The 27,658-nt window shown below is 47.3% G+C and overlaps 1 protein-coding gene across 1 annotated transcript; it reads right to left on the bottom strand.

Moving 5' to 3' along the window:
• Positions 1–14,602: 14,602 nt before the first annotated feature.
• On the bottom strand, positions 14,603–20,379 carry LOC141021805 (uncharacterized). Its single transcript, XM_073497654.1, has 4 exons — positions 19,044–20,379; positions 17,497–18,933; positions 15,069–15,440; positions 14,603–14,865 (listed from the first exon to the last, which is right to left on the bottom strand). Exons 1-4 carry the CDS (start codon positions 20,377–20,379, stop codon positions 14,603–14,605), a joined length of 3,408 nt encoding a protein of 1,135 aa, XP_073353755.1.
• Between the last annotated feature and the right edge of the window lie 7,279 nt (positions 20,380–27,658).

The raw sequence follows: 27,658 nt of genomic DNA, 5'->3' as shown, positions 1-27,658 counted from the left end.
TCCTTGCCGAGGACAAGTACCGAGTGGTCGGCTTCGACCTCGAGTACACCATCGGTCGTGCCGGGCACGATCAGAAGGTTGCCGTTGCCAGTTGCGCGTGCGACATGACGTCCTCGTCTACCACTTCCACCTTGCCACAAGGCCTTGCGAGCATTTCTCCAGGTTTATCAAGAGCTCCGACTACAGTTTCGCTACGGTGGACACCACCAACGATCTAAAAGCGCTCAAGGTTTCGGACTTGAAATGCCCGAATCTTGTCAACATCCAGCACCACTACAAGGTCTGGGGCACCGAAAAAAGCAAATTGAACTCCCTAGTTTACCTCGCCTCGGCCATCATCGACCCCTACTACGCAAAGATGAAGCAAGAGAGCAATAAGGACAAGAACGCCTGCCATAGTGTGTGGCATAAGAGACTGGATGAACAACATGTCAAGTACGCGGCCATGGACGCGTACACAAGCTACGAGATGTATAGGCGGATCGTTGACATGAGAAACTGCCTTCTTCTTGACCCAGACAAGGAATCAAGCCACATAGCAGTGGCAGGAGCGTCACAAGAAGTAGATGACTAGACGATCGTTTCTCCTACTTTAGAATGCATGCAATTGTTTATTGAGGTGTGTGCGAATGATCTGTATAGTCACTTATGTAATTGGATTTTTATTTGAGTTATATATATATATATATACATGTTATTCTACTATAGACAGAGCAATTCACACAGCTTATTAGCAGCAATCGTCTGTGTTATTATTGGTCTTCACACACATTTGAGATTACGGACCTGTTTGCCGCGTATCACACACATCTTGTTCAGTTGAACCGTTTCCATTGTGTTGCCTAATCACACACAGTTCATCCCAGTGAACCGTAAGCTGTATATCGCACACGCCTTCGTCTGGCTGCCCGTTTCTTTTGTGCCTCCTCATCCCAAAAAGTTAATTGAGCTGAACCGTATGCCCTGCATCGCACACGCAACTAAATTTTGAACCGTGTTTGATGCATCTGTCATCGCAAACGTTTTGCACCTTTTTTGATGATTTTTTTACACCACCATTTGCGATTATGGCATCGCACACAGTTTCGTCGAAGGGCCTCTGATGGTAGTGTCGCGTTTGGACCATCCTGCAGTAGTGCATCTTCAGCTGCAAATAAACATAACAGGGCCTTGCCATGAACTTAGCATAAGCCGGCCGCCAGCATGAGAAGGGCTCTTGATTTTAACCACTTCAAAGGTCAACATCTCAGATCTGGAATCATACTCATCTCCAAAAGCAACCTCCAAAGATATTTTACCAACTGGATATGCCGACTTACCAGGCACCACACCGTGAAAAACAGTGTTCGATGGCTTAAGGTTTTTGTCGGTCAATCCCATGCGACGAAAAGTTTCATAGTAAAGGATATTGATGCTGCTGCCTCCATCCATGAGCACCTTAGTGAACTTGTATCTTCAAACCTGAGGCGCCACCACCAGCGCCGAGTGACCCGGATTGTCAACCCGGGGCGGGTGATCCTCATGGCTCCAGAGAATGGGGTGTTCAGACCATCGCAAATAACGGGGCACCGCCGGCTCAATAGTGTTCACTGCCCTTTTATGAAGCTTCTGATCCCGCTTACATAAACTTGTGGTGAAGATGTGGTACTGCCCACTATTCAACTGCTTCAGGTTACTCTGATAACCAAATTGATGCTGCTGATTCCCCTGATTATTCTGCTGGCTATAACCACCGTGATTACCTTGTCCTTGAAAACCGAAACTTGAACGGCCACCTCCATGACACGGACCGTGAGGGACGGACCCTGAACCGCCATTCAGACCATGGTTATGCTGGAAAAGATGAGAATCCCTGAACTCTCTCATGATATAACAATCCTTCCACAAATGGGCCGATGGCCGCTCACGTGTTCCATGCTTCGGACACGGCTGATTCATCATCGCCTCAAGGTCGAGTTTTGAGCATCCATACTGAGCCGGCCTCCCTCTGCGCTGCTGGTTATTATTCCTCATACCAGTGTTGGCCACGAAGTCTAGATTCCCTTCAGCTCTGCGTTTGCAATTGCCACCCTGACTAGCCGGGTTGTGTTGATGCCCCTTCATGCCACTACTCTTCTTTCCCTTGCCTGTCCTTTCATCACCGGACTCGGCGTCCTTGGTACCATCAGAGTCGGCATACTTGACAAGGGCCGCCATGAGCTCCATCATGTCACTGCAATGGCGCTTAAGCCGCCCAAGTTTCTGTTTGAGGGGGAGGAAATGGCAATTTTTCTCCAACATTAAAACTGCTGAGCCGACGTCGATACTATCTGATGAGTGTATGATAGTTGAGACCCGACGCACCCAGCTAGTTGTTGACTCACCCTCACCTTGAACACAAGAGACTAAATCCGTGATTGACATAGGCTGCTTGCACGTATCTTTAAAATTTTGAATAAAACGGGCCTTCAGCTCCGCCCATGACCCAATGGAGTTGGCGGGCAGCCCCTTCAACCAAGTACGAGCTGGCCCTTCCAGCATCATGGTGAAATACTTAGCGCATGCAGCTTCACTAACATCTAACATCTCCATGGCCATCTCATAACTCTCCACCCAAGCTTTAGGGGCTGATCTGCTATGTAATTAGGCACCTTACGAGGACCCTTGAAATCCTTGGGTAGACGCTTGTTACATAGAGCCGGCGCTAAACACGGCACACCCAAGCTTCTGGAGGCATGCCTGCCTCCACTGAATTCATCGGGTAAGCCAGGGCGTGTTGATGAGCTGCTAGCTGAACCGCTAGCTCGGCCTCCCTACGCGCTTTGCCCTGATCCAACAAAGTCTGGGCATTGGCTCCACCATGTGCCGGGTCATGCCCACGGGGCTGGTTACGGCGCTGTTCAGTACTTGAAACCGCTGGTGAGTCAATGTGTCGGCTGTAACTCCGGCTTGGACGAGGAGTTGAGTGAATCCGCTCACGACTATAGGAATAAGCCGCTTGCTGCTCCAACGCTGTCTGAAGAAGTTCTCTGGCTCTCCGTGTTTCAACCGCCATCGGAGACTCGCCTTCAACTGGCAGAGCTACCAATCGTGTCGCAGCAGCAATCATATTGTCCAGGGGGTTGGAATAATGACCCGACGGCGTCAAAACATGCTGAGGCAGGGTATTATTCACACGCGGAGAGCCCATCACTCGTGGCTGACCGGCGCTCCACCCCTAGGTGCTTCAACCGCCCGGTTTACCACCGGCGGGTCACTGGTCCCTGCGCCAGGCGTGTTGAAGAGATTCCTCGCCTCGTAAACCGAAGGCAGACAACTCCGGTGCCTCCTCCTCATGACTTCATTTGAAGCGTTCTGATCCAATGTGAGCCGGAAGGAATCGGCTTGGATTCGTTGTGCCCGAGCCTCCAAAATAGCCAGTTTTGCAGCCATCCTGGCATTCTCAGCCGCCAGCTCTTCCTTGGCTTGAGCTATCTCACCTCGCAGCTTAGCCACTTCTACCTTATGGTGTTCCTGGTTGAACAGGGTTACTTCTACCTCCATCAGCGTCGCCAGAGCCTCCAACAATTCAGTGAGAACTTGAGCCGACGGGCGTGCCGAGTTGCTAGCACCAGCCGCCGTTGCAGCCATTGAACTGGAGGTCATAGCCGCGGCGGTTGTTGAACCAAGCATCGGTTGTGTACCAGCCATGAAGATCGCAACCTTGTTCGGCGGCTCATAGTGGTCCGGAATACTGTCACCATCGTAATAGCCCCCAAGCCGGCCGTCTTGCAGTTGATACAATGAAGTAGTCTCGCCTGTGGACGACTCACCATCAGAATAGATGACCGTCTCACCGCCAGACAGAGATCCTTCCTCAAATTCCGCCCCATGGATGAAGCCGACGAAGACACGCTTGCCAGCGGGTCGAACTAGGGCGGGTCGTGCACGCTGAGCCATCTCGATGATGTCGGTGCAGATGTCCGGCTCAGGTCCCGGTTCACCGATCTTGCCGATGAAGATGTGGATTCCGCCAAAGGGGACCCGGTACCCGTACTCAATTGAGCCGGCCTCAGGGCCCCAGCCTACATCGTCAATGTAGAGCTTGCCGCGATGACTCTTGGTCATCCGGCCCACAGCGTATTCCTTGATCCCTTCAAAGCTGCCCTTCAAGAACTCGAAACCACCATGCGCTGGCCCCATGGTGGGCGCCAACTGTCGTGGAATTGTCACGGCAGATGTCCTAGCGGAAGGACTTAGTCGTGGAGCCATCGCAACTAGGTTAGCTTAAAGGGCTTAAACAGGACAAAGGACACAGGAGTTTATACTGGTTTGGCCCCTTGCTGTGAAGGTAAAGGCCTAGTCCAGTTTGAGGTGGTATTGCTTGGGTTTCGATTACCAGGGAGCGAATACGCTTGACCTAGTTCTCGATTTGTTGTTTCTTGTCCCTAAACCGCCACCGGGTCATCCCTTTATATACACAGGTTGACGCCCAGCGGCTCATGGAGTCCCGGCCAGCTTATACAACGTGTCCGGCTCGGTGACTAACTACTCATGCCTTACAATACAAGTCACACATATACGACGGTTTACACCTGTGGGCCGTAAGCCGCCATTGGGCTCCGGCCCTTCAGTAAGCCTTCTTCATGGACCGCCATATTCAACATCTTTACGGGCTTTCGTTAATGATGAACCGCCAGTGGTATGACCCGGCCCCTCCTGGGCGGGTCATACCCAATAGCTATGTCCTCAACAGCGGGCCAGCTCGTCGTGAGCCCCCAGCTTCGGTGAAACCGAGCAGGCTCTGGATGGTGGCACGCCATTCATCCATCTGCTCGGCCGCAGGCAGGAACCTTAGTAGCAACTGAGCTCGCACCATAGCCTCTGTGGTTGTGCTTGGCATAGATGTTGATGACGTCAGCCGCACCATCGCCTGGCTCCTGATGGTTCCAGCGGTGGCAACGGCGGTGGTGCCATGTCCACGTAGCTGTGGGACGACCACCTGGGCAACGGGCTCATGCAGCGGTGGTGCTCGAGGGTCAGCGGCTCTGTCGAGCGCAGCGGTCTGGTTGGCTCGTCTGGGAGGAGGCACATGGGCCGCAGTCGCTCCTGCGGTGGGAGCGGCCGGAGGGCGATGGCTCACCCCAGACCGAGCGCCGTTGCTGCCGTTGTGCCCGTCAGTGGGAGGAGAGGGTGCAGACGGAGTGACCCCCTCGCCTGCACCTTGTGGAGCGTGACCGCCAAGGCGTTGATGATGATGTTCTCCTCCGACATCTCCAGCCCCTGTGTCGGTCACGGGAGGAGTGGCGATGGCGCCACCTGCTCCAATCATGCCCCCAGTAGCGTTCACGTCCTCGCTCGCCCCCACATCCTTCGAGGCACTAGAGGCCGCGGGCGGCGGAGCCTTCGAGGTGGACGGATGGGCCAAAGGGCCGGACTTCATCTTCTTAGGCGCCATGGCGATGGCGTCGTCAAAGACGAAGATGGTGATGAAGATGACGCGCTGCGCACGCTTTCAGGTTCGCGCAAGAGAGTCCCCTACCTGGCGTGCCAAAGATGTCACGGTATATCCATGGCCACCTATGGGACCAGGAGGCCCCTTGCTGGTTTGGCAGGGGAACATCGCGTTGCGCAAAGAGCAAACCAGCGCACGGTAGCATGGCAGAGAGCACACAAGCAATTTACCCAGGTTCGGGCTGCCGCGAGGCGTAAGACCCTACTCCTACTTTAGTGGATTGATGGTGGAATGGGGATGGTGGAACGTAGTACACTTGCCCGGCAGGGGTTGCCGTAGGGCCGCAGTGACTACGCGCGTATGGTGGTGTGGGTTCGTCAACTTTCCAACCCTTCCTACGGGTGCCATGGGCCTTCTTTTATAGATTAAGGGGTCACCACAATGGCAAAGTAGTCTTTATCCACTGATATGATAGGAAACAGTGCTATCATACCTAACTATGCGGGCTGACAGGGTGCATTAAATGCACCGCTTAGTGTCGCATCACTGGTTGCCCTGCAAGGCTTGCCGGGATATCTTGCCAACTCTGTGCCTATTCTCTTGACACGTCGCAGGACGGGTGTCATATGTGGGTTTCTTCTGTAGGAAATGGCTGCCATGTGGCGAATGGTTGCCACTTAATCACCCTGCGGCTTGACACCGCACTGATTGACGACGTGGGTCATGCTTGAGTGTTTGGTGGGGTAGTTCCGCCCCCGCGAGCCCCGGCAGACCTTGCCGGGGTGCCTTGGTAGCCTGCTTCTGTCGGTGGCCTCGCCCCTTGCCGGGCTCGCCTGCCCGGCAAGGGAGGCTCTTCTCTTGCCGATATCTTGCTCCTCTGGCTTGATCTCGGTCCCTCTGAACTGCATGTTGGTTCTTCAAGTCTCTTGGTCCCTCAATCTTTGACTTAAGCTGGTGCCTCAATCTTGTTCTTGTGCCTGTGCATAGTCTGGGCAACGAACCCAGGGTTTGTTGCACCGACATAGGTATGCCGTGTCGATGCTTCAATTTGAGATTGTCTCGTCGAGGAAACAGTCTTCTCTCTCTTTGATCTTCAATACAATGTTCTCCTTGATGCTATTAGAGTTCTATCCGATGTAATCTTTTTTGCGGTGTGTTTGTTGGGATCCGATGAATTGTGGGTTTATGATCTGAATATTTATGATAAGTACTGGAGTCTTTTCTAAACTTTATTATGCATGATTGTTATAGCTTTGTATTTCTCTCTGATCTATCCGTTTGGTTTGGCCAACTAGATTGGTTTATCTTCAGTGGGAGAGGTGCTTTGTAATGGGTTCAATCCTGTGGTGCTCTATGTCCTAGTGACAAAGGGGACAAGACACGTATTTCTATTGTTGCCACTAAGGATAAACCGACAGGGTTTATTCATATTTATTGGGTTTACTTTGTCTACATAATGTGCATCTTGCTTAAGGTGTTACTCTGTTTTTTCGTGAACTTAATACCCTAGATGCATGCTGGATAGCGGTCAATGGGTGGAGTAATGGTAGTACATGGAGGCAGGAGTCGGTCTACTTGTCTCGGACGTGATGCTTATATGCGTGATCATTGCCTTGAATATCGTCATAACTATGCGCTTTTCTATCAATTGCCAAACAGTAATTTGTTCACCCGCCGTTTGTTATGTGCTCGAGAGAGAAGCCTCTAGTGAAAACTATGGCCCCTGGGTCTACTTTTATCATAAATAAAATCCAAAAACACCTTGCTGCAATTTTATTTCTTTTATTTTATTTTGCAATTTACTTTATCTGACTATCACTATCAAAATTAATCCTTGCAAGTAACGAGTTCAAGGGGATTGACAACCCTCTTGCCCATGTTGGGTGCAAGTATTTGTTTTTGTGTGTGTAGGTGCTATTCACGTGGCTTTGTGTGATTCTCCTACTGGATTGATACATTGGTTCTCACTGAGGAAAATACTTATCTCTACTCTGTTGCATCTCCTCTCCTCTTCGGCGAAACCCCAACGCAACTCACACGTAGCAGGAAGAATTTCTGGCGCCGTTGCTGGGGAGACATCGTCAAAACCTATCAAGTACCTTCGCATACACTATCATCTACTTGCTCTAATTATTATTTTCCTTTACTTCTCATTTTCATCTCCCCCACTTCTGAAAAAATTTATACAAAAATATTTTTGTTTGCTCGTTTGCTTGCTTTGCCATTATGGCTAGTTCTTATCTTATTGATTGTACCCCCGAGAATGAAATGCTTAATTTTAAACAATGGGGAGGAGAAAGTTTGAAAGATGTGTGGCACATGATTTGTGATGCCCAAAATATATCCAATCATAAGCAATCCACTACCGTTCTTCTTCGTGATTTTTATGTGGGTGTTACTACTTGATATAGATTTGTGCTTGACACTATTATTGGAGGGAATTTTTTGAGTAGTCACCCTATGGATGCTTTCAATGCTGTGGGAAATTTAGTAGGATCACCACCTATGATTAGTAATGAAACAACATTAACTTTGGAACATGTGATGCAAAGATTGGAAGCTATTGAAAATAAAATGTGTGCCATAGAACATATTGAAAATTTAGATAAAAAGATTCATAATCAAGTAACTCAATTTGGATCAAATATAGGAACTACATTGAATATGCCAAAAGAGAAGGAACCTATAATTAATGAGAGAATAGAACAAAGTCCTTCTAGAATTGATAAGTTGGAAGAAGTTATTAATAATTTGGGTTCCGCTTTTTCTTTCGTTAAAACTATTGAGAGAACTACTCCTAAAAAGAGTCCTAAATTTATGTCTCTTCCTAAGAATATAGGTGCCACACCTAGTGATGGAGAAGATCTTAAAATGATTAGTGTGCTCCTCAACTTCGTTGATTTGATAAAGGAACCATTTATTGAAAACAAATTTCTCAAGTTTGTCCCTAGGAGTGTGATTGTTGAAAATTTGTATGCTAAACCTCCTAGGAAGCATGGATGTGTAATTGAGGAGTTGGATTTGAAGGATGATAATATTTGAAACTATGCCTTACGCCTAGCTAGGGGCATAAAACAATAGCGCTTGTTGGGAGGCAACCCAATAGTTATCTTATTTTTCTTCTTTTCTTTTCTATTTTTGAGTGTTCACACAATTATGCTACTGTTATGATTGTGTGTGTTTATTAATTAGTGTTGGTGCGAGCCTTTGGAATGATTTTGTTGATAGTTGACTTGATTCTGTGAAAAAAAACAGAAACTTTTGCGTCTAGCACTGGAATTTTAAAAATTTAGTGCAACGTGACAAAATTCTGAATGTTTTACACATTATTTATATACAAATTTCCCATGTTGTCCTAATTTTTCAGAATTTTTGGAGTTATAGAAGTATTTGTTCAGATCATTAAAGGTTGTTCTGTTTTTTATGCATAGTTTGCTTGTTTTAATGATGTTGTGGATTATATCAGGGGGTATAAGTCATGGAGAAGTTAGAATACAGTAGGCATTATGCAATAATAAAATATTAATGGGTTCCTAATAGTACCTAAAGTTTATGATTTGCTTGTTATACTAACGGAGCTCACGAGGTTTTTGTTGAGTTTTGTGTGATGAAGTTTTCAAGTTTTGGGTGAGATGACGATGGATAAAGGAATAAGGAGCGAAAATACCCTCAGATTGGGGATGCCCAAGTCACCCCAAGGTAATATTCAAGGAGACACAATCATCTAAGCTTGGGGATGCCCCGGATGGCATCCCCTCTTTCGTCTACAATCCATCGGTATACTACTTGGAGCTATATTTTTATTTATCAAATGATACGAGTTTTGCCCCACATTTATTCGCGATTTGTTAGGATACTCTATGTGCTACACTTATATCTATTGAGCTAGGCAGTTGTTCCAGTGCTTCACTTATATCTTTTAGAGCACGGTGGTGGTTATAGTTTAAAGAAATAGTTGTACTCTCATGCTTCACTTATATCTTTTTGAGAGTCTAGTAAATAGTAATGGCAATACGCACATGTTATGAAATTGGTCCTAATATGATAGGCATTCAAGAAGGATATAATAAAAACTTTCATGTAGATCACTGAATATGATAAGTTTGATTCCTTCCAATAGTTTTGCGATATTGAGATGGTAATATGTGGGAGGTACTAGTGAATGATTGTGGTTTAGTAAGAATATTGGTGTTAAGGTTTGTGATTCCCGAAGCATACACGTATAGTCTCTAGTTATGCTATGAAGTTGGAGCATGATTTATTATTGAGTGTCTTCCTTATGAGTGGCGGTCGGGGACGAGCGATGGTCTTTTCCTACCAATATATCCCCCTAGGGGCACGCTAGTAGACTAGTAGTACTTTGCTTCGAGGGATAATAGGCTTCCGCAATAAGTATGTGATATCTTTATGACTAATGTGAATCAATGGATTATACGCACTCTTACCTTTCCGCAATTTGCTAGCCTCTTCGGTACCGAGCATTGCCCTTTCTCACCTCGAGAGTCGGTGCAATCTTCGCCAGTGCATCCAAACCCTATGATATGATACGCTCCATCACACATAAGCCTCCTTATATCTTCCTCAAAACAGCCACCATACCTACCGGTTATGGCATTCCGGTAGCCATTCCGAGATATATTGTCATGGAACTTCCACCTTTCCATTATTATGACGTACACCTTCATTTTCATATTGCTTTGCATGATCATATAGCTGACACAGTATTTGTGGCTCAGCCACCGTTCATCATTTTTTATACATGTTACGCTAGATCATTGCACATCCTGGTACACTACCAGAGGCATTCATATAGAGTCATATTATTCTAGTATCGAGTTGTAACATTGAATTGTAAGTAAATAAAAGTGTGATGATCATCATTATTAGATCATTGTCCCAGTGATGAAAGGATGATGGGGACTATGACTCCCACACAAGTCGGGATGAGGAGCTAGATGAAAAAAAGAGGCCAAAAGGAGCCCAACAAAAAAATGAGATAAAAGGAGAGAAGGGGTAATGTTACTATCCTTTTCCACACTTGTGCTTCAAAGTAGCACCATATTTTTCATATAGAGAGTCTCCTATGTTGTCACTTTCATATACTAGTGGGAATTTTTCATTATAGAACTTGGCTTGTATATTCCAATGATGGGCTTCCTCAAATTCCCAAGGTCTTCATGAGCAAGCAACTTGGATGCAGAAGCCCTTAGTTTTCATGTTGAGCTTTCATACACTTATAGCTCTTAGTACATCTGTTGCATGGCAATCCGTACTCCTCGCATTGACATCACTTGATGGGCATCTCCACAGCCCGTTGATTAGTCGCGTCGATGTGAGACTATCTTCCTTTTTTGACTTCCCCTAATTAATCTCTATCACCGCATTCTATTCCACCCATAGTGCTATATCCATGGCCCACGCTCATGTATTGCACGGAAGTTGAAAAAGTTGAAGCACATTAAAAAGTATGAACCAATTGATCGTATTTTCGTCAGGGTTGTACATGATTAATACTTTGTGTTAGGAATATCGAGCATGACAATATTATATGATTTTCTAGGGATAGCGTTCTTTAGCATTTTTATTTGGAAAGGCACGATTGTTTATTGGTATGCCTGAGTATTGATGTCTTTATACCGGATTATAGACTATTGCTTTGAATCATTCGGATCTTAATATTCATACCCTAAAAAAAGATTACATGATGAACATGTTAGGTAGTGTTTCACATCAAGAATTCTATTTTTATCATTTACCTACTCGAGGACGAGCAGGATTTAAGCTTGGAGATGTTGATACGTTTCCAACGTATCTATAACTTTTTATTGTTGCATGCTATTATAGTATCAATCCTAGATGTTTTATATGCTATTTTATATCATTTTTTGGGACTAACCTATTAACCTAGTGCGAGTTGCTGTTTTCGGTTTTCCAGAAAATCGGTACCAATCGGAGTCCAAACGCTACGAAACTTTTTGACATTTTTTTCTAGACATAAGAAACCCTGGAAGCTACGGGAGGAGAACGGAGGACGTACAAGGAGACGTCAAGGCAACAAGTCGCGCCTAGGGGGCGCACCCTGATGCCTCGTGGGCTCCTTGAGGCTCCGTCTGACCCAATTCCACTTCTATAAATTCTCAAATATTGGGAAACCAACAGAGAGCCACCCGAAACACTTTTTCTGCCGCCGCAAGTTTCTGTTCTTCCGCGATCCCATCTGGAGGCCTTTTTCTGTACTCTGCCGGAGGGGGAATCGATCACGGATGACTTCTACATCATCCTTGATGCCTTCAGATGATGCGTGAGTAGTTCACCACAGACCTATGGGTCCATAGCTAGTATCTAGATGGCTTCTTCTCTCCCTTTGATCTTCAATACAATGTTCTCCTCGATGTTCTTGGAGTTCTACTATTGTAATCTTCTTTTGTGGTGTGTTTGTTGGGATCCAATGATTTGTCGGTTAATGATCTGAATATTTACGATAAGTAATGGAGTCTTCTCTAAACTTCATTATGCATGGTTGTTATAGCTTTGTATTTCTCTTGGTCTATCCGTTCGGTTTGTCCAACTAGATTAATTTATCTTTAGGGGGAGAGGTGCTTTGTAATGGGTCCAATTTTGCGGTGCTCTATATACCAATGGCAGAAGGGAACAAGAAACATTTGTATTATTTCCACTAAGGGTAAAACAATGGAGTTTATTCATATTGATTGAGTTTACTTTGTCTACATCATGTCATCTTGCTTAAGGCGTTACTTTGTTTTTTCATGAACTTAATACCCTAGATGCATGTTGGATAGCGGACGATGGGTGGAGTAATAGTAGTAGATGCACGCAGGAGTCAGTCTACTTGTCTCGGTCGTGATGCCTATATACATGATCGTTACCTTGAATATAGTCATAACTATGCTCTTTTCTATCGGTTGCCCAATAGTAATTTGTTCACCCACTGTGGGGACCCCAACTCGTAAGTCGTGATCACCGAATGCATGTGTACAGTGATCCCAGAGATCAATGCTCACTGAACACATAGAAGCTGAATAACAAGAGTCTTACATCCATACATACCGTCTTACACAAATTATGACCATTATGGTCAAGTCTTACATAGATAAAGCCATAAGGGCTGAGTACCAAATAAACTTAAGCAGCGGAAATATTCGTCGATAAGTAGAACCCATGCCATCTGCCTTAACTCTATAGGCATTCTGACTGGGAAACGTCCTAGTTCGCATGTTCGTCTCCAAAGAACTCTTCTTCGAACTCCTGTTCTTCCATGCCTGGCCAATTAAATAACCAGTGGCAAGCCAATGAGTACTTTGAATGTACTCGCAAGCAACCCATGATTGGAACATGGCACAATAATGCAATGATATAGCACTAAGTAGGTAGTTTGCAGAAAGCTAGTTTTGAGTGCAATGACATGATCTATCAACATGTAAAGTATGCATCACGAGAGTACAGATATCCGTATGAACAAGTTACAGATATCAACATAAGCGGAGTTGGACACCAATCCAACTTGATCATCGTGTCAAGCCATCTGACTTACCCCAAATGGTTTATCAACACACACACACGGTCTGTAAAACTCTGGACGTAGTTTAAGCAGCACCGCCCAACTGTCCTTGACCATGGACACGGCTATTCGAATAGTTTTACACTCTGCAGAGGTTGCACACTTTACCCACAAGATCTGGGGAACTTTCGTGTCTTCCACGACCCGCGGTACCTCAAGTACCCGGGGTAAGCACTCGATCACTATCTTTCCCTAGACGACACTAACCTAGAGTCCACTCGATTGGTAGTAACCCCCGTGCCCAACATTTCAAAACATAAAATTGTGGAGCCTCGCTCCCATATTTGTCACATACCACTGGCACGGGGTACCAACGGTGTGTCCGGTGCCCCATAAAAATGTTCCTGGCCGCCCTACCTGACACGACCCCGTCCCGAGAGACCAACAACTCTCCCGTCACTAGTAATGCGGGCACCATGCTAGTATCGGCCTAGGTAATCAATAATGCCCTTTCCCATATAAGGGTAGAGTGGTTGCGCATGTAAGGTTGGGACAGTCGACAAATCTTAAATCTAATCCATTTTGGAAAACAACACACACACTTGCCTTGGTACCCCACTTCGTCATCAAGTGGCTACCCAACTCATTATCTCCCTCGGGCATAAGTGGCACCCGATGGGGTTTTCGAAAAGTCTTTTGGAAATACTTTGTCTCCATCACCATGCATATTCCCGTCCCTCTTTGCGTAGCAACTACTTTAGCATCCTATCTACTCCCACCGGCATAACCCTCATAAGAAGGTAGGGTCATGCACAATGCAAGTATCAATGAGGAAGTAACGGAGGCAAACCATCAAAGTGGTTCCACCTCATCATGATTCCGTTGCAACAACAATATGGTGCTATATGTCATGCATAAAAAGGGTTTCATAGACATGGTCAAAGGGCTGCTTGCCTGGCTCAGCAAAGTCTTCTTGGTCTTCAAAGTCTTCTGGTCCAACTCCTTCGTCAGCAACGCAATCTATCATCGCAGAATAATAACGACAAAATAAGGCAATAATAAAACAGAAAAACCAAAGCGCTCAGAAAAATGTCAACTCATTTTTGTTAAATACTAGGGTTAAAACTAAGAAGGGGAAATTCTTATTTCTGGATTTGGAGCTACAAAGACAGAGCAATGGATTTTCAAACAAGGATTTAATTGCTCACATTTGAATTTAAATTTGAACAGCACAGAAAAGTTGGTTGGGCATGTATGAAAGTTACACCATTAAATAGGTGAGATTTTTACAAGAATTTAGGAGCTAGAATTATTGCATTTGGATATTTATTTAATCCTGTGGAATTTTTGCAAGTTGCACAGAAAAGAAAAAGCAAGAGGGCACTGTGCCACTGGGCCAGAAAGGCCACAACACAGCAGGCCCAGAGAGGATCCAGCCCGCGCGAGGCTGCCACGCCGAAGGCGTAAATGCAAAATACGCCTTCAGCCGACAAGCGAACCGGTACACGCGCGCGTGCGTTTTAAACCTAACGGGTGGGGCCCACCCGTCAGAATGTGAGGCTGACCGACGGGCCCCACGGCCGTCGTCTTCAACCTAGGGCCAGAGAGGGAGGCGAGCTCACCGGCGTCGCTGTGGTCGACGGCGAGGCGATCCAAGGGCACCGACGTGCTCAGGGCAGAGTCGCCGTTCGGGTGGAGGTGGAGGCGGTCGCCGGAGTGTAGGGGTTCACCGACGACGAGGAGACCGGCGGAAGAGCTTCGGGAGGCGGCGGTTCCGGCCGTTTCTGGCTGCAAAAGAAGCGGGGAGGAAAGGGGAAATGATCAGTGTGCCGCGGCGGTTCTAGATCGAGGAAGAGGAGCGGCAGAGAGGGCATGTACCCTGAGATCGACGGCGACCCGAGGCGGCGGAACTCGATCTCGAGCTCGAGCGGCTCTGGAGACAAATGGGTGGTGCGGGAGGTTGACTAGGAGTGTGGGGGAGTGACAGGGAGTGAGAGAGAGGCTCGGGGTCGCCTTATATAGGCTGGCCGAGGTCCACCGTAGGCGCGGCCTACAGGTGCCCGCGGGATTGGCTCGGGTGACCGTTAGAGAGGGAATGGAGGGCTCGGGGGTGTTCGTGGGAGTGGTCTAGGGTACCAGGGAGAGAGAGGAGGAGCGGGACGAGCTGCGGGCGGGCCATAGGGGCGGCGCGAGCATTGGCCGAGCGGGGCAGCGTTCTGGCGCGAGCTGCAGGAGAGAGATGAGGGCGCGGGAGCAAGTGGGCGGCCTGCTGGTGTGGAGCGGACGTCGAGGGGCATCGACTGGCGCGCGGGGGAGGCTCGTGGTGGCCGGGAGACGCGGCGTCCACGGTCGGGTGCCCTGCCAGACGCTCCAGAGCGCGACTTTGGCCGGCATCCGCGGCTTTCCCGCGTCCGCGCGCGTCCACTTGCGTCTGGCAGCTGAAGGGGGCGTGGGCAAAAGCTGGGGAGAGCCTTGGATGCTCTGGAAAGCTGAGGGGAGAGAAGGAGGCTGAGAGACAAGGAGGAATCCACTGTCCAGAGAAGAAAAATGGGGTTCTCCCCCCTTCATCATTGCTTCCTCGGGCAGCAAAGCACACAGGTGCTAGAGGGGGACTAGGAGGGGTCGTGGTAGAAAGTTGAGCCTACGGAGATTAGTGGAAGAGGCCAAAAATGGGATTTTGGTAAAGTGGCAGAAGGTGTTTGATGCTGATTTGGGCAAGTAGATTATTTCCATTTGCCATGAGACTCCACACGGTGAAATGTCACATATAATTAGGGCCTTCCACCAATTTTGAGCTCATTTGGGCAAAGTTGCCAATGCAACTTTTATAAACCCTAGAAATTAGCAGAAATGAACTTCTGCATATCTAGTTGAGCAAATCACTTCCCCTTGATGCACCACTTAGTGTAGTGGCTTCATTTGGTCATGTGAACATGCTCACAAAAGTTGGGGTCAAGGAGAGAAAGTTGGTAGTACAAAGTTGTTCAAATTTGAATCTGGACAGAGATGGTTTTGGGGCACTTTTGTGAACCAAAACAGTTTGGATTGAGGTGAAACTTTTAAATGTCATCATATTATGTATATGTGACTTGCTAAAAGTTTCATTGATTTTTATGAAAATATTTCCTGTAGAAATATTTCAAATCCTTGAAATGGGCAGAAATGGTTTTGAGAGGTTTTGTCCAATATTTTGAACATGACCATGTGCTGAAACTCTTATATATGGAAAATATATGTCCACTGAGTTTCCCTGATTTTTGTCAAATATTTTTGAAACAATAAAATAATTTTTTCCCTATTAAAGACCATTTCTGGCCTTAAGAAAAGGCTTTTAAATAAAATAGGAAAATAACTTTAAAATTATATTTGTGTGGTTTGTGGGAATCCTATATCTAATAGGTTTCAAATATACTCTTTGAAATATTTTTCATACCCTAAATCAAGTACTTGTAGTGCAAGCCTCAATTCAGGGGGTTTTGGAAAACTAAATTTTGAAAATACTTTTTGGCCAATTTATTTTTGTAAGAAAATACTATATTGCACTATAAACGTGGCATGATCATTGGGCAGAAGTTTGGGGCAGGGAGATGAAGTATATAAAGTGGAGTAGTTGACTTTAAAGAGCACTTGAAAATCACAAAGAGAAAACCAACTCCAAATAAAAGCCAAATAATGCAAAAGTTTTTGTTGGTCCAAATTTTCATGCTTTATTGATGCAAATGACATGTTACAAAATGCAGGGTGTGACAGACCTACCCCCCAACAAGAATCTCGTCCCCGAGATTCCCAAACTAGGCTTTAAAAGAGATCGGGAAACTCGGATCTAAGGTAGTCTTCACGTTCCCAGGTTGCTTCTGCTTCAGTGTGGTTGCTCCACTGGGCCTTGAAGTACTTAATGGTTTGGCTTCGAGTGCATCTTTCAGCCTCGTCCAAAATGCAGATGGGCCTCTCATGGTAGGTCAAATTAGGCTGAAGGTCAATGGCTTTGTGATTGACGTCCTTGTAAAGATCAGGCTTGTCTCGAACTTGGAGACACTTCCGGAGTTGTGACACGTGGAATACGTTGTGCACATCGGATAGTTTAGGTGGCAGTTCCAATTAGTAAGCCACTTCTCTGTGTCGTGCGGTGATCTTGAAGGGGCCGATAAATCTTGGTGCGAGCTTTCCCTTAACGTGGAAACGCTTGGTTCCCTTAAGAGGAGTTACTCGCAGGTATACATGGTCTCCGACTTGGAAGTCTACTTGTCGGCGACGAGTGTCAGCATAGCTCTTCTCTCTTGACTTGGCAGTCTTCAGTCGCTCTCTGGCTAGCTGAACTTGCTCTTCTGCTTCACGGAGGATATCGGGCCCAAATACTAGTCCTTCTCCGTTTCTGACCAATTGAGGGGCGTGCGGCACTTCCGTCCGTATAACACCTCAAATGGTGCCATCCGAAGGCTTGACTGATAACTGTTGTTATAGGAGAACTCGGCAAAAGGGAGGCATTCTTCCCACTTAGCTCCATATGCTAAGACACAGGCTCGGAGCATGTCTTCGAGTATCTGATTCACTCGCTCTATCTGACCTCCGGTCTGTGGGTGGAAAGCAGTGCAGAAGGACAACTTGGTACCCATAGCCTCTTGGAACTTCTTCCAGAACCTCGAGGTAAACTGGGTCCCTCGATCGGACACAATCTCCTTAGGAACACCATGAAGGCTTACAATTCTGTTGATGTAAAGGGTTGCCAGCTGGTTGCCATCATAGGTAGTCTTGACAGGAATGAAATGGGCTACTTTGGTCAAATGATCGACTATGACCCAGATGGAGTCATGTCCCTTGTTTGACCTAGGTAGTCCAGTGATGAAATCCATTCCGACTTTATCCCATTTCCACTCGGGGACCTTGGGTGGTTGCAGCAATCCAGCAGGTCGCTGATATTCAGCCTTGACCCTTTGGCATACATCACACTTTGCAACATAGGTGGCAATCTCTCTTTTCATCCCGTGCCACCAAAATCTTTCCTTCAGGTCTTGATACATTTTGGTCCCTCCAGGATGGATGGAATACGGGGTGTCATGAGCTTCTTGCAAGATCAAGTTCTTGAGCTCAACCTTGTTGGGTACGCAAATGCGATTCCTGAACCACAAAATTCCTTGCTCATCCTCTGAGAATCCTGGGGCCTTGCCTGCCTTGATCTTCCTCTTGATGCCTTCAATACTCTCGTGTCCCTTCTGAGCTTCCTTAACATCATCCATCAGGGTAGGCTTGACTTCGAGGTTGGCCAAGAATCCTGGTGCAACCAGTTCCAACCCGAAGCTTTCAAGTTCCTTATACAAGGCGGGTAGCTTTTCCTTAAGCATAGCATTCAAGGAACAAGCCTTTCTGCTTAATGCATCTGCTACCACATTAGCCTTTCCAGGGTGGTATTGAACACTGAGATCATAATCCTTGATCAATTCTAGCCATCTTCTCTGCCTCATGTTCAATTCCTTCTGAGTGAAAATATACTTCAGACTTTTGTGATCCGTGTATATCTCACACCGCTTCCCTAGGAGATAATGCCGCCATGTTTTCAGGGCATGACCTACAGCTGCCAAATCGAGGTCATGAGTAGCGTAGTTCTCTTCGTGAGGACGTAGCTGTCTGGACAGATATGCTACGACTCTGCCTTCTTGCATAAGAACACCTCCAAGCCCGGCTCTCGACGCATCACAATATATCACAAATTCTTTGTGAATATCAGGTGTGGCCAGAACTGGGGCGGTGGTCAATCTCTTCTTCAGCTCCTGGAAGTTTTCTTCGCACTTCGGCGTCCATTCAAACTTCTTGTCCTTCTTCAAGAGCTGGGTCATGGGTCGGGCAATGCTTGAGAATCCTTCAACGAACTTGCGGTAATATCCCGCGAGTCTGAGGAAGCTTCTGACTTCCTTCACATTGCTCGGGGTTTGCCATTCAGTCATGGCTCTTGGGGTCTGATTTTCAGCTGGTAGTACCCAGATCTGAGGTCGATCTTGGAGAACACCTTGGCCCCATTGAGTTGATCAAACAGATCTTCAATCTTGGGAAGTGGATACTTGTTCTTGATTGTAACTTCATTGAGGGAGCGATAGTCAATGCACAAGCGGATGGTACCGTCCTTCTTTGCCACAAACAGAACAGGTGATCCCCAAGGGGAGGCACTAGGGCGGATAAATCCCTTCCTCAACTGCTCTTCCAATTGCTTTTTCAACTCTGCTAACTCTTCCGATCCCATTCTATAAGGCTTCTTATAGATGGGTCCTGCTCCGGGTATGAGCTCGATGATGAACTCAATGTCTCGGTCAGGAGGCATTCCCGGTAGCTCATCAGGAAAGACATCAGGGTATTCGTTTACTACCGGCACTTGCTCCAATCCAACTTCTGACAGACAGTTGACTTGGGCGCCTTGAGCAGAGGAGGGGTTGGGAGCAAACTTAACTTCGACTCCTTGGTCATTGGTCACAGTGACAGTCCGGTTGGCGCAATCTAACAAGCCTTGGTGCTTGATGAGCCAATTCATTCCTAAGATCACATCCAAGCCTTGTGATCTTAAGACGATAAGGTCTGCTAGGAAGCCTACCCCGTTAATGACAATTCTGACTCCCTTATAGCCTACATTGGCTCTCATCTCTGCTCCGGGGGTTTGTACCACCATAGGGTTATTCAGGGGTGTAGGGGTCATGCCACTTTTTAATGCAAACTCTTGGGTGACAAATGAATGCGTGGATCCAGAATCAAACAAGACAGTTGCAGGTGCTGAGTTAACAAGGAACGTACCCAGCACGACGTCCGGGTCTTCCTGGGCTTCTTCTGCAGTGACATGGTTCACACGACCCTTGCCATTGTTGGGCGGGTTGCGGGGAGCTTGGTTCCTTGGTGGCATTCCGTGGCCTTGTCCTGGGTTCTGCGCATTGGGGCACGGAGCGTCGGGCTTCTTGTTGGGGCAATTCTTGGAGTAGTGTCCTGGCTGACCACATCCAAAGCAAGTGACTTGATTGGGGTTGTTGCTCTTGCCGGCATTGTTATTGGGGTTGTTGTAAGCCGGCCTGGGGTTGGCGTACTGCTGAGGCTGATAGTTGGTGCGGGGTGCAGGGGCTCTTGGCTGCTGATAGGTTGGCTTGACCGGGGCTGGCTGCCACGGGCGAGGCTTCTGGTTGCTGGAGCTACTCTTGCTGATCATCCTGCGCTTACGGGTATCATCCAAAGCACGTCGCTTGTCCTCAAGCATGAGTGCCTTGTTCACCAAATCAGTAAAGGTTGGGCAGTCACATACAACAAGCGAGTACTGCAGAGTCTGGTTAAGGCCTTCCATGATGCGCTCTCTTTTGGCAGCATCAGTGCTGACATCCTCAGGAGCATACCTTGACAGAACACTGAACTTCTGCATGTATTCCTTGACAGTGCTACTTCCTTGCTTCAGGGCTCGGAACTCACGCTTCTTGATGGCCATGATTCCGGAAGGAATATGGGCCTTGCGGAATTCTATATTGAAGTCATTCCAAGTGATGTTTTGCCTAGCATGCATGACCTTGAATCCATCCACCAAGCTCTGGCAGTTCCCCCGAGACAGTGGGCAGCATATGCCACCCTCTCGCGGTCTTCAGTGCAGCCGACTAGTTCCAACAAATCCTCAATGGTGCGGACCCAGTCGTCTGCATCCAGGGGTTCAGCAGTCTCGATGAAGGTGGGTGGTGCATGCTTCTTGAACTCTACCAACGTGGAACGTCCATTGCCGTTCCGCGCCGGCTGGCGGTTGACAGCCTGGGCTATCATCTGGAGGGCTACAGTGTTGGCTTGGCGTTCCTCTCGGAAGGCTTGGAGAAGCTGAGTCATGTCCATGTTTGGAGGTGGTGGCGGTGGTGGAGCTTGTCCTTGGGTTTGGTCCTGACTAGCTCCTGCTCCGGCTTCTTGCTACTGAGTAGAGGCACCAGTACGTGTTACAACAGGCATCCTGTTGGAGCGGTCAAGGTCTCATGATTGGGAAAGATGAGGGAAAGCAATATAGATGGGATGCCTAGTAAGGGGGTGGGCGTGACACAATTTTAAGTTAAGCAAGGGCCAGAAGGGCCAAACTCATGCATTAAAACCAAATGGGTGATGTATTCGTTTACAAGTTCCCGAAGGGAAAGTACGACTTCCATGAAAACAAGTTGAAAGCAAACACAACACAACATGGTTTCATTTGAACCATTACATGGACTCGACTTCGCATAAGGGATACACGACCTATCCTACCTTAAGGGTTACGGACTGGCCTATCCTAGTCCCGAACGGTGTCTAAGTGGTGGAATGCTCGGTCGCGTATTCCGGCTCCTCTGGGTCTTCCTCCTCATCTTCATCTGTCTCAGTTTCTTCGTCACTTGAGGGAGTGGGGGAGTGGAGGAGCTGAACACGGCGCTGCTTCGCTGGTGGCACCATGAAGAGGTTGCGATATTCCTTCGCCGTCATACGACGTGGCCGAGATGATCCCTAAACTGCTTAGCCTGTGGGGGTCGCCCGCCTCGATAGGAACAACGGGCTGTCCAGGGGGTGCACCATCCTTCTTGATCCTGTCCGCCTTTGTCTGAGCTAGGCGTAGGAGTTCCTTGGTCTCATGGAGTTCCCTCCGAAGCTCCATCGACTCCGAGGCCAAGTGTTGTGCAAGGTTGTCAGCACACAAGCTGAAGTAGGTCTGGAAACGGAGGGGAAGCCCCTCGTCCATGGGTGGAGCTGGTGCGCTGCTCTCGTCATCACCCTCCTTACGATAAGGCAGGTAACGAGTGGCTGGCTCACTTGCCATCTCTGGCAGAAGATCCCGAAGGCGAGTCAGCGCCTTGAGTGCAGCAGTCTCAACAGCGAGGAGCAGGGTCGCCATCTGGGGTCCTTCAAAGAACCAGCTTGTCGGAGAGTCATTCGCCCTCACGACTACCTCCACGTGATACTCCTTCTTGGCGCTGTTGATCCAGTGCTCGTGATAGGAGAAGGTGGGGGCTCGAGTGAACTGGAACTTCTTGAGGCTGTCCTCAAGAAGCACGGGAAATCCAGTGGTCAGGAAGTCCTCGGGTACGACGGCCATCTACAAAAGTGGAAGGGGAAGGGTCAATAGAGGAGATATGACCCATGTTTGGGATATTTTTAGAAAACATAGGTATATAGTAGTCTCACTCTAACTAATGTTCATGCTAACTAAGGCTCCCTACAGTCAGGTTGGCTCTGATACCAGCTATGTGGGGACCCTGACTCGTAAGTCGTGATCACCGAATGCATGTGTACAGTGATCCCAGGGATCAATGCTCACTGAACACACAGAAGCTGAATAACAAGAGTCTTACATCCATACATACCGTCTTACATAAATTATGACCATTATGGTCAAGTCTTACATAGATAAAGCCATAAGGGCTGAGTACCAAATAAACTTAAGTAGTGGAAATCTTCGTCGATAAGTAGAACCCATGCCATCTGCCTTAACTCTACAGGCATTCTGACTGGGAAACGTCCTAGTTCGCATGTTCGTCTCCAAAGAACTCTTCTTCGAATTCCTGTTCTTCCATGCCTGGCCAATTAAATAACCAGTGGCAAGCCAATGAGTACTTTGAATGAACTCGCAAGCAACCCATGATTAGAACAGGGCACAATAATGCAATGATATAGCACTAAGTAGGTAGTTTGCAGAAAGCTAGTTTTGAGTGCAATGACATGATCTATCAACATGTAAAGTATGCATCACGAGAGTACAGATATCTGTATGAACAAGTTACAGATATCAACATAAGCGGAGTTGGACACCAATCCAACTTGATCATCGTGTCAAGCCATCTGACTTACCCCAAATGGTTTATCAACACACACGGTCTGTAAAACTCTGGACGTAGATTAAGCAGCACCGCCCAACTGTCCTTGACCGTGGACACGGCTATTCAAATAGTTTTACACTCTGCAGAGGTTGCACACTTTACCCACAAAATCCGGGGAACTTTCATGTCTTCCACGACCCGCGATACCTCAAGTACCCGGGGTAAGCACCCGATCACTATCTTTCCCTAGACGACACTAACATAGAGTCCACTCGATTGGTAGTAACCCCCGTGCCCAACATTTCACAACTTAAAATTGTGGAGCCTCGCTCCCATATTTGTCACATACCACTGGCACGGGGTACCAACGGTGTGTCCGGTGCCCCATAAAAATGTTCTTGGCCACCCTACCTGGCACGACCCTGTCCTGAGAGAGCAACAACTCTCCCGTCACTAGTAATGTGGGCACCATGCTAGTATCGGCCTAGGTAATCAATAATGCCCTTTCCCATATAAGGGTAGAGTGGTTGCGCATGTAAGGTTGGGACAGTCGACAAATCTTAAATCTAATCCATTTTGGAAAACAACACACACACTTGCCTTGGTACCCCACTTCGTCATCAAGTGGCTACCCAGCTCATTATCTCCCTCGGGCATAAGTGGCACCCGATGGGGTTCTCGAAAAGTCTTTTGGAAATACTTTGTCTCCATCACCATGCATATTCCCGTCCCTCTTTGCGTAGCAACTACTTTAGCATCCTATCTACTCCCACCGGCATAACCCTCATAAGAAGGTAGGGTCATGCACAATGCAAGTATCAACGAGGAAGTAACAGAGGCAAACCATCAAAGTGGTTCCACCTCATCATGATTCCGTTGCAACAACAATATGGTGCTATATGTCATGCATAAAAAGGGTTTCATAGACATGGTCAAAGGGCTGCTTGCCTGGCTCAGCAAAAAGTCTTCTGGGTCTTCAAAGTCTTCTGGTCCAACTCCTTCATCGGCAACGCAATCTATTGTCGCAAAATAATAATGTCAAAATAAGGCAATAATAAAACAAAAAAACCAAAGTGCTCAGAAAAATGTCAACTCATTTTTGTTAAATACTAGGGTTAAAACTAAGAAGGGGAAAATTCTTATTTCTGGATTTGGAGCTACAGAGACAGAGCAATGGATTTTCAAACAAGGATTTAATTGCTCAAATTTCAATTTAAATTTCAACAGCACAGAAAAGTTGGTTGGGCATGTATGAAAGTTACACCATTAAATAGGTGAGATTTTTACAAGAATTTAGGAGCTAGAATTATTGCATTTGGATATTTATTTAATCCTGTGGAATTTTTGCAAGTTGCACAGAAAAGAAAGGCAAGAGGGCACTGTGCCACTGGGCCAGAAAGGCCACAGCACAGCAGGCCCAGAGAGGATCCAGCCCGCGCGAGGCTGCCACGCCGAAGGCGCAAATGCAAAATACGCCTTCGGCCGACGGGCGAACCGGTACGCGTGCGTTTTAAACCTGACGGGTGGGGCCCACCCGTCAGAATGTGAGGCTGACCGACGGGCCCCACGGCCGTCGTCTTCAACCTCGGGCCAAAGAGGGAGGCAAGCTCACCAGCGTCACTATGGTCGACGGCGAGACGATCCGAGGGCACCGGCGTGCTCAGGGCGGAGTCGCCGTTCGGGTGGAGGTGGAGACGGTCGCCGGAGTGTTGGGGTTCGCTGGCGACGAGGAGACCGGCGGAAGAGCTTCGGGAGGCGGCGGTTCCGGCCGTTTCCGGCTGCAAAAGAAGCTGGGAGGAAAGGGGAAATGATCAGTGAGCCGCGGCGGTTCCAGATCGAGGAAGAGGAGTGGCGGAGAGGGCATGTACCCTGAGATCGACGGCGACCCGAGGCGGTGGAGCTCGAGCTCGATCTCGAGCTCGAGCGGCTCTGGAGACAAATGGGTGGTGCGGGAGGTTGACTAGGAGTGTGGGGGAGCGACAGGGAGTGAGAGAGAGGCTCGGGGTCGCCTTATATAGGCTGGCCGAGGTCCATCGTAGGCGCGGCCTACGTGTGCCCGCGGGATCGGCTCAGGCGAGCATTGGCCGAGCGGGGCGGCGTTCTGGCGCGAGCTGCAGGAGAGAGAGGAGGGCACGGGAGCAAGTGGGCGGCCTGCTGGCGTGGAGCGGACATCGATGGGCATCGACTGGCGCGCGGGGGAGGCTCGAGGTGGCCGGGGGACGCGGCATCCACGGTCGGGTGCCCTGCCAGGCGCTCCAGAGCGCGACTTTGGCCGGCATTCGTAGCTTTCCCGCGTCCGCGCGCGTCCACTTGCGTCTGGCAACTGAAGGGGGCGTGGGCAAAAGCTGGGGAGAGCCTTGGATGCTCTGGAAAGCTGAGGGGAGAGAAGGAGGCTGAGAGACAGGGAGGAATCCACTGTCCAGAGAAGAAAAATGGGGTTCTGCCCCCCTTCATCATTGCTTCCTCGGGCAGCAAAGCACACAGGTGCTAGAGGGGGACTAGGAGGGGTCGTGGTAGAAAGTTGAGCCTACGGAGATTAGTGGAAGAGGCCAAAAATGGGATTTTGGTAAAGTGGCAGAAGGTGTTTGATGCTGGTTTGGGCAAGTAGATGATTTCCATTTGCCATGAGACTCCACAGGGTGAAATGTCACATATAACTAGGGCCTTCCACCAATTTTGAGCTCATTTGGGAAAAGTTGCCAATGGAACTTTTGTAAACCCTAGAAATTAGCAGAAATGAACTTCTGCAGATCTAGTTGAGCAAATCACTTCCCCTTGATGCACCACTTAGTGTAGTGGCTTCATTTGGTCATGTGAACATGCTCACAAAAGTTGGGGTCAAGGAGAGAAAGTTGGTAGTACAAAGTTGTTCAAATTTGAATCTGTACAGAGATGGTTTTGGGGCACTTTTGTGAACCAAAACAGTTTGGATTGAGCTGAAACTTTGAAATGTCATCATATTATGTATATGTGACTTTCTAGAATTTTCTTGGATTTTTATGAAAATATTTCCTGTAGAAATATTTCAAATCCTTGAAATGGGCAGAAATGGTTTTGGGAGGTTTTGTCCAATATTTTGAACATGACCATGTGCTGAAACTCTTATATATGGAAAATATATGTCCAATGAGTTTCCCTGATGTTTGTCAAATATTTTTGAAACAATAAAATAATTTTTCCCTATTAAAGATCATTTCTGGCCTTAAGAAAAGGCTTTTAAATAAAATAGGAAAATAAAATTTTAAATTATATTTTTGTGGTTTATGGGAATCCTATATCTAATAGGTTTCAAATATACTCTTTGAAATATTTTTCATACCCTAAATCAAGTACTTGTAGTGCAAGCCTCAATTCAGGGGGTTTTGGAAAACTAAATTTTGAAAATACTTTTTGGCCAATTTATTTTTGTAAGAAAATACTATATTGCACTATACACATGGCATGATCATTGGGCAGAAGTTTGGGGCAGGGAGATGAAGTATAAAAAGTGGAGTAGTTGACTTTAAAGAGCACTTGAAAATCACAGAGAGAAAGCCAACTCCAAATAAAAGCCAAATAATGCAAAAGTTTTTGTTGGTCCAAATTTTCATGCTTTATTAATGCAAATGACATGTTACAGAATGCAGGGTGTGACACCCACCCTATGTTTTGTGTTCAAGAGAGATGCGTCTAGTGAAAACTATGTCAACGGTTGATCCATCTGAAGGAAATATGCCCTAGAGGCAATAATGAAGTTGTTATTTATATTTCCTTATATCATGATAAATGTTTATTATTCATGCTAGAATTGTATTAACCGGAAACTTACTACATGTGTGAATACATATACAAACAAAGTGTCACTAGTATGCCTCTACTTGACTAGCTCGTTGAATCAAAGATGGATAAGTTTCCTAGCCATAGACATGAGTTGTCATTTGATTAACGGGATCACATCATTAGAGAATGATGTGATTGACTTGACCCATTCTGTTAGCTTAGCACTTGATCGTTTAGTATGTTGCTATTGCTTTCTTCATGACTTATACATGTTCCTATGACTATGAGATTATGCAACTCCCGAATACCGGAGGAACACTTTGTGTGCTACCAAACGTTACAACATAACTAGGTGATTATAAAGGTGCTCTACAGGTGTCTCCAATGGTACTTGTTGAGTTGGCATAGATCGAGATTAGGATTTGTCACTCCGATTGTCGGAGAGGTATCTCTGGGCCCTCTCGGTAATGCACATCACTATAAGCCTTGCAAGCAATGTGACTAATGAGTTAGTTGCGGGATGATGCATTACAGAACGAGTAAAGAGACTTGCCGGTAACGAGATTGAACTAGGTATTGAGATACCGACGATCGAATCTCGGGCAAGTAACATATCGATGACAAAGGGAACAACGTATATCGTTATGCGGTTTGACCGATAAAGATCTTCGTAGAATATGTGGGAGCCAATATGAACATCCAGGTTCCGCTATTGTTTATTGACCGGAGACGTGTCTCGGTCATGTCTACATAGTTCTCGAACCCGTAGGGTGCGCACGCTTAACGTTCGGTGATGATCGGTATTATGAGCTTATGTGTTTTGATGAACCGAAGGTTGTTCGGAGTCCCGGATATGATCACTGGCATGATGAGGAGTCTCAAAATAGTCGAGACATAAAGATCGATATATTGGAAGCCTATGTTTGGACATCGGAATGGTTCCGGGTGAGTTCGGGCATTTACCGGAGTACCGGGGGGTTACCGGAACCCCCCGGGGAGTACATGGGCCTTAATGGGCCTTAGTGGGAGAGAGGAGGGGCGGCCTAGGAGGGGGCGCCCCCCCCAGAGCTCAATCCGAATTGGGTGGGGCCGCCCCCCCCCCTTTCCTTCCTCCTTCCTCCCCCTTCCTTCCTCTCCTAGTCCAACTAGGGAAGGGGGAATCCTACTCCCGGTGGGAGTAGGACTCCTCCAGGG

The sequence above is a fragment of the Aegilops tauschii genome, chromosome 4 (genome assembly GCF_002575655.3).
Source record: "Aegilops tauschii subsp. strangulata cultivar AL8/78 chromosome 4, Aet v6.0, whole genome shotgun sequence".
NCBI lineage: Eukaryota > Viridiplantae > Streptophyta > Magnoliopsida > Poales > Poaceae > Aegilops > Aegilops tauschii.
This window is presented reverse-complemented; position numbering and strand designations above follow the sequence as displayed.